This window comes from Halichondria panicea, chromosome 17 (assembly GCF_963675165.1).
Source record: "Halichondria panicea chromosome 17, odHalPani1.1, whole genome shotgun sequence".
Taxonomy (NCBI): domain Eukaryota; kingdom Metazoa; phylum Porifera; class Demospongiae; order Suberitida; family Halichondriidae; genus Halichondria; species Halichondria panicea.
In genome coordinates, this window is record NC_087393.1 from 2,865,707 (window position 1) to 2,878,189 (window position 12,483).

At 41.4% G+C, this 12,483-nt stretch overlaps 1 protein-coding gene across 22 annotated transcripts in view; it reads right to left on the minus strand.

Annotated features, from left to right (window-relative positions):
* The window catches only part of LOC135350948 (uncharacterized), a 32,815-nt gene extending 20,462 nt beyond the window's left edge, over positions 1-12,353 (minus strand). For 10 of the 22 annotated variants that reach the window (XM_064549836.1, XM_064549829.1, XM_064549828.1 and 7 more), the window contains exons 1-21: positions 12,186-12,352; positions 12,054-12,132; positions 10,928-11,089; positions 9,647-9,817; positions 9,372-9,545; positions 8,901-9,230; positions 7,464-7,634; positions 7,230-7,403; positions 6,739-7,065; positions 6,185-6,355; positions 5,960-6,133; positions 5,476-5,802; positions 4,921-5,091; positions 4,696-4,869; positions 4,214-4,540; positions 3,650-3,820; positions 3,416-3,589; positions 3,005-3,331; positions 1,689-1,859; positions 1,467-1,640; positions 883-1,209 (exon numbers count right to left, since the gene is read on the minus strand). In XM_064549836.1, the coding sequence (XP_064405906.1) occupies positions 883-1,209; positions 1,467-1,640; positions 1,689-1,859; positions 3,005-3,331; positions 3,416-3,589; positions 3,650-3,820; positions 4,214-4,540; positions 4,696-4,869; positions 4,921-5,091; positions 5,476-5,802; positions 5,960-6,133; positions 6,185-6,355; positions 6,739-7,065; positions 7,230-7,403; positions 7,464-7,634; positions 8,901-9,230; positions 9,372-9,545; positions 9,647-9,817; positions 10,928-11,089; positions 12,054-12,114 (4,258 nt within the window). In that variant the 5' untranslated portion in view covers positions 12,115-12,132; positions 12,186-12,352. Of the gene's footprint in view, positions 1-882; positions 1,210-1,466; positions 1,641-1,688; positions 1,860-3,004; positions 3,332-3,415; positions 3,590-3,649; positions 3,821-4,213; positions 4,541-4,695; positions 4,870-4,920; positions 5,092-5,475; positions 5,803-5,959; positions 6,134-6,184; positions 6,356-6,738; positions 7,066-7,229; positions 7,404-7,463; positions 7,635-8,900; positions 9,231-9,371; positions 9,546-9,646; positions 9,818-10,927; positions 11,090-12,053; positions 12,133-12,185 lie in introns of all 22 variants that reach the window. The other 12 variants (XM_064549834.1, XM_064549835.1, XM_064549820.1 and 9 more) reach the window with 6 other exon arrangements.
* Between the last annotated feature and the right edge of the window lie 130 nt (positions 12,354-12,483).

The window sequence follows — 12,483 nt, forward strand, 5'->3', positions numbered from 1 at the left end:
CATGTAGAATTTAGTTTCAAAGATGATAGCTTAGGTACATATCTAGGAGTGAAAGTTCAGAATCAGGCTACACAGAAACAGGAGGAGTATAAGGCATGCAGGGTTTCAAAAGTTTAGGGAAGACGCGCGATAGTGCGCCGCAAATTGTTGAGGCCACGCCAACGTTGTTATACCCTACACCCCCATTATATGCATTTTATTACTCGTGTAATAGGACAATTGGGAGTATCACCACAGTTAAATAGCCAACAGCCCAAAAAACAAGTCTTCAGTACAACTGCCAATGACATCCATGCATCAAATCCAGTCATGTGACTGCAATAATTATGAAGTTTGGCGCTCTACTAGAGTAGCGCTTAGCAATAGAACGTAGAGTACTAGCAGCTGTTTCCACGAGGCTATTATAGATCAGCTGTACGTATAGCCTCGATTTAAGAGACCGCGTTATAATTTCTTCAATTTACGCAAGGGCCAGAAAAAAAATTCCAGACTATCAATTGGAATTGGATTTGGCGATTCTATAGAGTTGGTGCTGTAATTAGAAGAAAGACGTACTGTATTTGTTTGCTAGGGTGTCTCGTAATATCCTCCCCGAATCACTTCCAACACTAAAAGCTACGTAGCATTTTAGCTGCAAACAAAGCAGTACGTATACTGCACTATAAAAGGTTTGCTTACATACAAATAAGACCATGGTTGTTAGTGAACTAAAGACTTAGTTAGCTCCCTCAAGAACACATTCATATATATAGCTGACAACCAAATTTGATAACATTCGGCTGCTCTGGAGAACAACAAAGGTGCCTTTATGACAATGTGCCACTATTAACATGCACTGGCAAACTAATAACATGAGCCACCTACGCGCCTCGGGTTAATTACCTGTCGTGGAATATCCGAGCTGTCGACACACAACCATTGCATCAGCAGAGCCCCAGGAGTCATCACAGACAGTGCCCCATTCATTGTTCATACAGATCTCTATCCTGCCTTCATTTGGAATGTTGCCTCCAGCCAGTCGAATGTCTCCAGTTGAGCATGGAGCTTCACATCCTACTCCAGCATCATCGCTGTGGTCACAGTTGTTCGTAAGGATAGGACTACTAGGACACTCCAAGAGTTGACTGCTGCTAAAGGAACACTGAACATCATCCATGTATATAGGACCAGTTCCAGAGCCGAAAAAGGCATTACTGTACGGCGTTCCGGCTACAGAATTCATAGTCAAATTCTTTCATGGACTATAGAATAGAGAGTATTCTTTTCAAATATTAGTACCATACCTACATGTACATGCACGTACTACTAACTACGTATTACTGTACTTGGGACATAAAGAGTCTGAGTGCAATCCAATTAACCGTAGTACAATGTTTAGTGCACATGTCACGTAAATTTGCTTGACTAATTTGCCTATAAACCATGACCTAGCTGTGCAGTAGTATTCACTGTACACTTGCACTTACTTGAAGCATAAGCATATCCCAGCTGCTTGCAGACCAATGTGGCATCAGCTGTGCCCCACGAGTCATCACAGACAGTTCCCCACTGATCATTGATGCACACCTCTACTCTTCCCTCATACTGGTTTGACCCATCAACAAGACGAACATCTCCATAGTTGCATACACTGCCCATTGCTGTTCAAACATCTTTTTTATTAATAATTTGGCAATACAATAGCAAACCTTCAATCTGACACCTTACTCCAGCGTCCTCATTGTGACCATTGGAACAGATAACTGATGAAGCTCGAGTGCAGTCAATAAGACTGTCTTCATTCCCCCCACAGCTAACTCCATCAAGGAAAGTACTCCCTATTCCAGCACCAAAGTGTGCTGCAGAGAACGCCACAGCATCTGTAAAAGAAGAAAATACACTGCAAGTAGCATTTGTGCAGACGAATTCTTTACATACAGACATTAGCAAAACAACGCTAAGTTTTGGGGGAAGGTTTGCACACGCCGCAAAATGTTTGGCCACTCCCATATTTGTTTACCACACCCCTATTACATGCTAGTGTAGATCTAGTTACATATGTGACAGGCTCTGGGAAAAAGGCCATATTGGAGCAGGCTACAATTGTTGAGATTTAAATACCAGATGATAGAGCAAAGAATTGCCTATGCATTGATATGCTTAGTTTGCACATACCTCTTTTCATGCCTGAGTTATGCGAGTTGGAAACTCAAAGTTCTGAAATAGCGGTATTGAGAAACGCGAACTTAAAGATTGCTAAATTGGGAAAAGTAAGGTAATGGTGGATGCTTAGACAAAGTGCTTCGGTGGAACGCGTTGGATTCAGAGCATCAGATTTTACAGAGAGGTAGTAGAAAGACTGTAGATAACTATAAGCCAAAAAAAATTATTATGAGATTATACACTGTAGTCTATAAATCTGGCCATTGCTCAATGCCAATATCTGCTCCAATATGGCCTTTTTCCCAGAGCCTGTCACATATTACAGATAGTAATAATGTGATGATGTCATTATTCTACAAACATTTTGGGGAGGAAGGTTCACCCCTGTAAAATCGCAAAAATGTGTAGCAGATAATTGGAAAACGCAATGAATCCACTTGCGAGTACTTAGAAACGCTATGAACAATTAATTTCACAACTTGAGCAGAATTTAATGCCAGTAGAATGAGCCATATTTTCGCAGGATTAATTTCTGCTATTTCTGTGAATGAGCCGCAAAAAATTTGACCCTTTGCGACCTAATTATTGCGTTCTGGCAAGGATCGTGTGTATTTACTAGCAATAATTTAGGTTTTGTGGATTTTATTGTTGTGAATTGATCAACCATCACAAAGTTCGCAAATGTTTGATGATCGCAAAACATTCTAGTACATGTAATACAGTACCTGTGAAAATATGTCACCTTAAGGTAACTAAAAGACACACATACTACCTAAATGTATAACGTATAATGAGCAATGATTTATACCATGGAAGCGAGCGCATTGACACAATACTGTGCATCCATAGCCTACGTTTGTACCTGTTGTGGAATATCCTAGCTGTCGACACACAACAGCAGCATCAACAGAACTCCAAGAGTCATCGCAAACTGTGCCCCATTCATTACTCATGCAGATCTCTATCCTGCCTTCATTAGGAATGTTGCCTCCAGCCAGTCGAATGTCTCCAGTTGAACATGGAGCTTCACATCCTACTCCAGCATCATCACTGTGAGCACAGTTGTTAGTAAGAATAGGACTACTGGGACACTCCAGGAGTTGATTGCTGCTAGAGAAGCACTGCACATCATCCAAGAATATTGGGCCAGTTCCAGAGCCGAAAAAGGCATTGCCGTACGGTATTCCGGCTGCAGAATTCAGTAAAATTATCTATCTTGGAATCAAGAGTGAAACAGGCAATGTTAGTATGGAGGTGCAGTACATGCACTTACTTGAAGTATAAGCATATCCCAGCTGCTTGCAGACCGATGTGGCATCAGCTGTGCCCCATGAGTCATCACAAACAGTTCCCCACTGATCATTGATACACACCTCCACTCTTCCCTCATACTGGTTTGACCCATCAACAAGACGAACATCTCCGTAGCTGCACACACTGCCCGTAGCTGTTCAACGGTTTTTTATTATAATTATTATGTAATGTACATGTACATGTAACAACAAACCTTCAACCTGACACCTCACTCCAGCGTCTTCATTATGACCATTGGAACAGATAACTGATGAAGCTCGAGTGCAGTCAATAAGACTTTCTTCATTCCCACCACAGCTAACTCCATCAAGGAAAGTACTCCCTATTCCTGCACCAAAGTGTGCTGCAGAGAACGCCACAGCATCTGGAAGAAGATTACGTATGTGTACCGACCCAATGGATTGGTAACAATGGGAGCTAGGCCTATACCCTGAGGCCAACATACACATGTACATGTACATATAATAATTATCTCCTATTAAACCATAGAGAATTATTAGCAATATTTATATGCGGCAATCATTTGTACTTTAATTAATTTTGATGATACATTATGGAGCCTAGAGTGTAAGTACAATGTTTATAAGCAAATTGTCCGTACACAAATTTTAAGTCACACATGTATAAACACATGGAGAAATAACATTTATGTAGAGTAAATGTTATGGATAATGGTTTATACCAAACGCCTAGGTAGAACTGAACACAACTGCAAGTTTGCATTCATAACCACCAATCACAAAAATGCGAAAATTACTTGTTGTGGAATATCCTAGCTGTCGACACACAACCGTAGCATCAGCAGAGCCCCAAGAGTCATCACAAACAGTGCCCCATTCATTACTCATGCAGATCTCTATCCTGCCTTCATTAGGAATGTTGCCTCCAGCCAGTCGAATGTCTCCAGTTGAACATGGAGCTTCACATCCTACTCCAGCATCATCGCTATGGGCACAGTTGTTAGTAAGAATAGGACTACTGGGACACTCCAGGAGTTGATTGCTGCTAGAGAGGCACTGCACATCATCCAAGTATATTGGACCAGTTCCAGAGCCGAAAAAGGCATTGCTGTATGGTATTCCGGCTGCAGAATTAATTTTTTAATGGAACCAGGTTTACGCTTATACTGTAACAGTGTTAGACATTAAAAAGTGAAACAGGCAATGTTAGTATGACTTGTACATGATTAACCTATACGTAATTTTTCTGAGGAAAACCACGTGGAGTACACGCACTTACTTGAGGTATAAGCATATCCCAGCTGCTTGCAGACCGATGTGGCATCAGCTGTGCCCCACGAGTCATCACAAACAGTTCCCCACTGATCATTGATACACACCTCCACTCTTCCCTCATACTGGTTTGACCCATCAACAAGACGAACATCTCCGTAGCTGCACACACCGCCCGTAGCTGTTCAATGGTTTTTTATCATGTAATGTACATGTACATGTAACAACAAACCTTCAACCTGACACCTCACTCCAGCGTCTTCATTGTGACCATTGGAACAGATAACAGATGCAGCTCGAGTGCAGTCAGTAAGACTTTCTTCATTCCCACCACAGCTAACTCCATCAAGGAAAGTACTCCCTATTCCTGCACCAAAGTGTGCTGCAGAGAACGCCACAGCATCTGGAAGAAGATTACGTATGTGTACCGACCCAATGGATTGGTAACAATGGGAGCTAGGCCTATACCCTGAGGCCAACATACACATGTACATGTACACATAATAATTATCTCCTATTAAACGATAGAGAATTATTAGCAATATTTATGCGGCAATCATTTGTACTTTAATTTGATGATACATATGGGGCCTAGAGTGTAAGGTACAATGTTTATAAGCAAATTGTCCGTACACAAATTTTAAGTCACACATGTATAAACACATGGAGAAATAACATTTATGTAGAGTAAATGTTATGGATAATGGTTTATACCAAACGCCTAGGTAGAACTGAACACAACTGCAAGTTTGCATTCATAACCACCAATCACAAAAATGCGAATTACTTGTTGTGGAATATCCTAGCTGTCGACACACAACTGTAGCATCAGCAGAGCCCCAAGAGTCATCACAAACAGTGCCCCATTCATTACTCATGCAGATCTCTATCCTGCCTTCATTAGGAATGTTGCCTCCAGCCAGTCGAATGTCTCCAGTTAGGCATGGAGCTTCACATCCTACTCCAGCATCATCGCTATGGGCACAGTTGTTAGTAAGAATAGGACTACTGGGACACTCCAGGAGTTGATTGCTGCTAGAGAGGCACTGCACATCATCCAAGTATATTGGACCAGTTCCAGAGCCGAAAAAGGCATTGCTGTATGGTATTCCGGCTGCAGAATTAATTTCAAGCTTTCTAAGGTTTACGCTTATACTGTAACAGTGTTAGACCAACATTAAAAGTGAAACAGGCAATGTTAGTATGACTTGTACATGATTAACCTATACATAATTTTTTTGAGGAAAACCATGTGGAGTACACACACTTACTTGAGGTATAAGCATATCCCAGCTGCTTGCAGACCGATGTGGCATCAGCTGTGCCCCATGAATCATCACAAACAGTTCCCCACTGATCATTGATACACACCTCCACTCTTCCCTCATACTGGTTTGACCCATCAACAAGACGAACATCTCCGTAGCTGCACACACCGCCCGTAGCTGTTCAACGGTTTTTTATCATGTAATGTACATGTACACGTAACAACAAACCTTCAACCTGACATCTCACTCCAGCGTCTTCATTGTGACCATTGGAACAGATAACTGATGAAGCTCGAGTGCAGTCAATAAGACTGTCTTCATTCCCACCACAGCTAACTCCATCAAGGAAAGTACTCCCTATTCCTGCACCAAAGTGTGCTGCAGAGAACGCCACAGCATCTGGAAGAAGATTACGTATGTGTACCGACCCAATAGATTGGTAACAATGGGAGCTAGGCCTATACTGAGGCCAACATACACATGTCATGTACACATAATAATTATCTCCTATTAAACGATAGAGAATTATTAGCAATATTTATGCGGCAATCATTTGTACTTTAATTTGATGATACATTATGGGGCCTAGAGTGTAAGTACAATGTTTATAAGCAAATTGTCCGTACACAAATTTTTAGTCACACATGTATAAACACATGGAGAAATAACATTTATGTAGAGTAAATGTTATGGATAATGGTTTATACCAATCGCCTAGGTAGAACTGAACACAGCTGCAAGTTTGCATTCATAACCACCAATCACAAAAATGCGAAAATTACTTGTTGTGGAATATCCTAGCTGTCGACACACAACCGTAGCATCAGCAGAGCCCCAAGAGTCATCACAAACAGTGCCCCATTCATTACTCATGCAGATCTCTATCCTGCCTTCATTAGGAATGTTGCCTCCAGCCAGTCGAATGTCTCCAGTTGAGCATGGAGCTTCACATCCTACTCCAGCATCATCGCTATGGGCACAGTTGTTAGTAAGAATAGGACTACTGGGACACTCCAGGAGTTGATTGCTGCTAGAGAGGCACTGCACATCATCCAAGTATATTGGACCAGTTCCAGAGCCGAAAAAGGCATTGCTGTATGGTATTCCGGCTGCAGAATTAATTTTTTAATGGAATCAAGCTTTCTAAGGTTTACGCTTATACTGTAACAGTGTTAGACATTAAAAGTGAAACAGGCAATGTTAGTATGATTTGTACATGATTAACCTATACATAGTTTTTCTGAGGAAAACCATGTGGAGTACACGCACTTACTTGAGGTATAAGCATATCCCAGCTGCTTGCAGACCGATGTGGCATCAGCTGTGCCCCATGAGTCATCACAAACAGTTCCCCACTGATCATTGATACACACCTCCACTCTTCCCTCATACTGGTTTGACCCATCAACAAGACGAACATCTCCGTAGCTGCACACACTACCCGTAGCTGTTCAACGGTTTTTTATCATAATTATTATGTAATGTACATGTACATGTAACAACAAACCTTCAACCTGACACCTCACTCCAGCGTCTTCATTATGACCATTGGAACAGATAACTGATGAAGCTCGATGGCAGTTAATAAGACTGTCTTCTCCCCCACCACAGCTAACTCTATCAAGGAAAGTACTTCCTATTCCAGCACCAAAGTGTGCTGCAGAGAACGCCACAGCATCTGTAAACAAGGAAGTAGATTGCATTATGCATGTGTACCAACTCAGTGGATTGGTAATAATGGTAGCTAGGCCTGTATTATACCCTGAGGCATGTACGCATAATTACAATTATCTCCTATTAAACGAGATAATTATTAGCCATATTTATGCGACAATCATTTTGTACTTACGTTTATTGGTGCCTAATAGAGTGTAAGTACAATGTTTATACGTAGAAAATAAATCGCGTACACACATTTTAAGTTACACATGTATAAAACAATGCAGAAATAAGAAATAAGATCTATACCGTATAATTATTTTCTAATTTATCGGACAGCAAAAATATGGAAATTGTCCGGGTAAAATTGGAACAGATTTTTATAGAGCATGCGAAGTGTCCGGAATAATTAGAACAAGCAAGAGCTGCATGCGAGCTAGCTAAGTTTAATAGAACAGTGTGCGGCTGAATAGTTGCACTAGCTACTCAAAGCTATCTAACTGCAGCACTCTAAGTATTACTTGCCGTCTATGAATGTAACTCAATTTTTCAACGTATTGTCGGAATATTTAGTAATATTAAAGTACTGGAGTGTCTGTTGTAACGAAAATTGCCCAAAAGAGTGTCCGGGGTAATTAGAAGTGTCCGATAAATTAGGGTATACAGATAATGGTTTATACCAAGGGCCTAGCTAGTCTCATGAATCAGCCTGCCTTGGGAGAGTCAGTCTGAGCACTTTAGTCTAACCTTTGTGTATGTTTTATAAGTACACTTTTTCTGATTGAATAGGTTGGTGGTTGCTGACCTAGAGGTCATTCCACAATGGAATGTTAATTGTCATTACGTCAGTGTTAAAACCAGAAGAATTCAATTACGTCCAACGCATGCAAAAGGTTAACCACGAACGCTTGACTAGCAGCTATGAATTTTTGTTTGACTTGCTCCAACAACGTTGCTAGAAAAAGATTGCACAGCACTCAACTTACTATAGCTCGTTGACTGGCTAATAGTAGCCACAGTCAGGCTGACTAGCGCTAGCTATAAATGCGTCCTACTGTAGAGAACGCATACGCTTCTTGTCATTCTTTATTTCCTTTAATTTTGTCAATCCTTGATCTGATTGGTCAGGTCGGAATTCCGACCTGGCCAAAAAAATTCAGACTAAAGTGCTCAGACGGACTGGACTCTCCAAGGCTGGCTGATTCATGAGACTAGGGCCTAGCTAGAACTGACACAATCGCAAGTTTGCATTCATAACCAGCAATCATGAAAACGAGAAAATTACCTGTTGTGGAATATCCTAGCTGTCGACACACAACCGTAGCATCAGCAGAGCCCCAGGAGTCATCACAGACAGTGCCCCATTCATTGTTCATCATACAGATCTCTATCCTGCCTTCATTTGGAATGTTGCCTCCAGCCAGTCGAATGTCTCCAGTTGAGCATGGAGCTTCACATCCTACTCCAGCATCATCGCTGTGGGCACAGTTGTTAGTAAGAATAGGACTACTAGGACACTCCAACAGTTGATTGCTGCTAGAGGAACACTGCACATCATCCAAGTATATTGGACCAGTTCCAGAGCCGAAAAAGGCATTGCTGTACGGTATTCCGGCTGCAAAATTCAGTTAAAAAATTCTATTGAAATCAATTAAGGTTTACACTACTCTAACAGTGTTGGACATTAAAAGTGACAGGCAATGTTTAGTATATGTACATGATTAGCTGTATAATTATGTGCAGTACATGCACTTACTTGAAGTATAAGCATATCCTAGCTGCTTGCAGACCAATGTGGCATCAGTTGTGCCCCACGAGTTGTCGCACACAGTTCCCCACTGATCATTGATACACACCTCCACTCCACCTTCGTATTGATTTGACCCACCAACAAGCCGAACCTCTCCATAGTTGCACACGGTGCCAATATCTGGGTTAGAAGCAATTAATTGTCTTTCATTCTACAAGTGTACCATATCACTGTAAAACATTCCATTTGCAGCCATTCACAGGATTCACTATAGCTCTCACCTCCAGTTTGGCATCGTACACCAGCATCTTCCAAGTGACCATTGCCACATGTAACAGTTGAAGCCTTGGCACAATCAATCAGCCTATCCTCAGCTCCTGAGCAGCCAACATCGTCCAGAACAATAATTCCAGTTCCTCGTCCAAAGTGAGCAGATCCCAGAGCTAAGGAATCTAGATACGAAAGAGAACAATTATTTTATCAGCTATTATACTGACATAATTATAAAATAGATAGACTAGCGACTTTCGTCAGATGTCAATAATCGTCAGCTGAAAGTGCGTATAGATCTAATGCACGAACAAAGTTCCAACTAACTGCACACACCAATAGGCCGCATGCATGGGAGTGGTAGCACATGGGGTGGCTATGGGACTACTAACCAGCGAAAATTTGGATGGGCCAAGTCGCTGGATCAGGTGGCATATACGGCACCGGATGTGGACACGCCCTAATTTTTGTTATTTTCCCTAAGCTAACCCGAACCCCTCCCCCTTCAAAATTACATCCGGTGCCGTATATGCCATCTGACCCAAGTCGCTTCCAGTCGGAGCTGTGATCACTACCATGTACTGTCCAATAATTCCATTTTTTCGGCGAGTGTAATCTCTATTTATTGGCCGTTTTTGCCAGCTACTATAGCTAGAGTTAACTGACACATACTGGGCTCAATTTAGATAGAGTACTGTACAGGTAATTGCAGAGTTAGTAAACTTTATAGCCAGTAATTTTTGGGGGACAAAATATTCATGGTTTAGTTACTTTATTCACTTATATTGGTTTTATCTATTGTCTAAACAATATAATAAGCAAAAAATAAAATATTTTACCCACGACTGAAGCGACCTTGACTATGTACCTTTACCTGCAGTTCAATCAGCAACCACAAATTAACCACAAAAATTAATGTTTAAAATTAATATTGCTGAACCACAAATATTAAAATTACCCACCATAGCTTTCTGGGGTGGGTGGGGCTCATTGCTGACTCAGCACTTCACTTTCCTCCAGGCACAATTACTCTAGCTCAGCTTTGCAAGGTTTATTGCTCCACCATGTACTGTACTCTATCTAGATTGAGCCCAGTATGTGTCAGTAATAACTCTAGCTGTGTAGTTCTGGAAAAAACGGAAATAGTCGCTGAAAATCAAATTATTGGACAAAACTAGTGATCACATCTCCGACTGGAAGTGAGTTATACGCAGTTTTAGCTGACGATTATTGACGTCGGACGAAATTCGATAGTAGATGCATAAGGCTAGCTAGGTCTATATGCTGTATACCTGTTGATAAGTATCCTAGTTGCCTGCACACGACAGTTGCCTCATTAGCATCCCATCTATCATCACAGATGGTGCCCCAAGCATTGTTGATACAGATCTCCACTCTTCCTTCGTTAGGAAGACTAGCACCCACCAATCTGACATCATTCTCAGTGCACTGACCTATAAAACAGGAATTTTATAAGGCAATATTTTTTTAGCAGCAGTAGAAGGGGGAAGAATCATGACAAACAGTAGATATCCACCTGCATGCATGCATGCATACTAAATACACTACCATAACACCTCTGCCATAACACACTAGCTTGCAAACTAATGCCCCACCCCTCCATACCCGGGATAGGTGGAGATTAGACTTCCCTACAACTAACCTAGATGTCTAATCTGATGTCCACATACCCCCCCCCCCTGTGTACTAGGGACTACCAGCTAGGGGATTAGACCAAATAACATGCCCAAGGGCAGAGGAGGTCAGACACAAGTCTCGATTAAGCGAGTTAATTAGTCGCTGCAACAATGACTTTAATTAACGTTGAATTTTGCACGTGACCAAGCTTAATATATAGGTACTCGTGTCATACCCAAGAGTATCAGAGGAGGTCGACATGCGTGCACAAATCACTACAAGTTCAGTGCATTGATGTCACTGCGGTTTCGTGATAACGTCCAGGCCAAATGCACTGAACTTGTAGGGTAAGTTATGGGGATTGATCCCCATCCCCGACATGCAGGGCATTGTTTGACAAGTGCTAAGCGCCAGCTAAGATTGAATGCAATTTTTGAGGTTCTAAAAATGTTCCAGTCATCAACTACAGTGCTGACTGGTTGACTAGTAAGGCTTATAACCAACCAGTACCCATGCAGCATAATAATACTAGCATGTGCATTGGATTTTTTGTTTTTGTTTTTAAGCCTAACGCATTGTTACTTAGATCTACTCTCAAAAAGCAAAACTTTCATTTGAACATCCATGGATCGAGACAGTCAAGCTTGCTCTCACAGCCCCTTTTGCCTCAGAAGTTACCCAGGATTATAGTAGAAGCCATAAACCTGACAGACCCGCCCACGAATATGAGCTGCATGCTGTGCTCAGTAGATCTACACATGTACCTTGTAAATTGCTTACCATTGGCTTGAATTGCTACATCAAGAGCCAACAGAGCCCAACTGAGCACAATCAAGTACATTGTTGCCAATAAACCTGTCTAAACAGAAACAGTCAATACAAATACACAGCACACATATTTAATAGACCTACCTTGTTGTCAGGTTTTAAACTAGCTTTTATTAGCAGTCTATGAATGAAACTAGATAGGTGTACTCGGATATGGATGAAACTGTTGAGCAATTCTATTTTACCCCAACTGGCTGACCAAGGAGTGACTATTATAAAGAAAAGATGTCTCCTTTATGAATATCGAATGTATTATTGGCTATGAATATTCTAATTGCATAATCAGCGCATACATGTAGCACCAGTAAATCATATAAATCTAGTCCATCACTCAACCCAGACCCACCATGGATGGGACAATAACGCAATAACACAATGGATG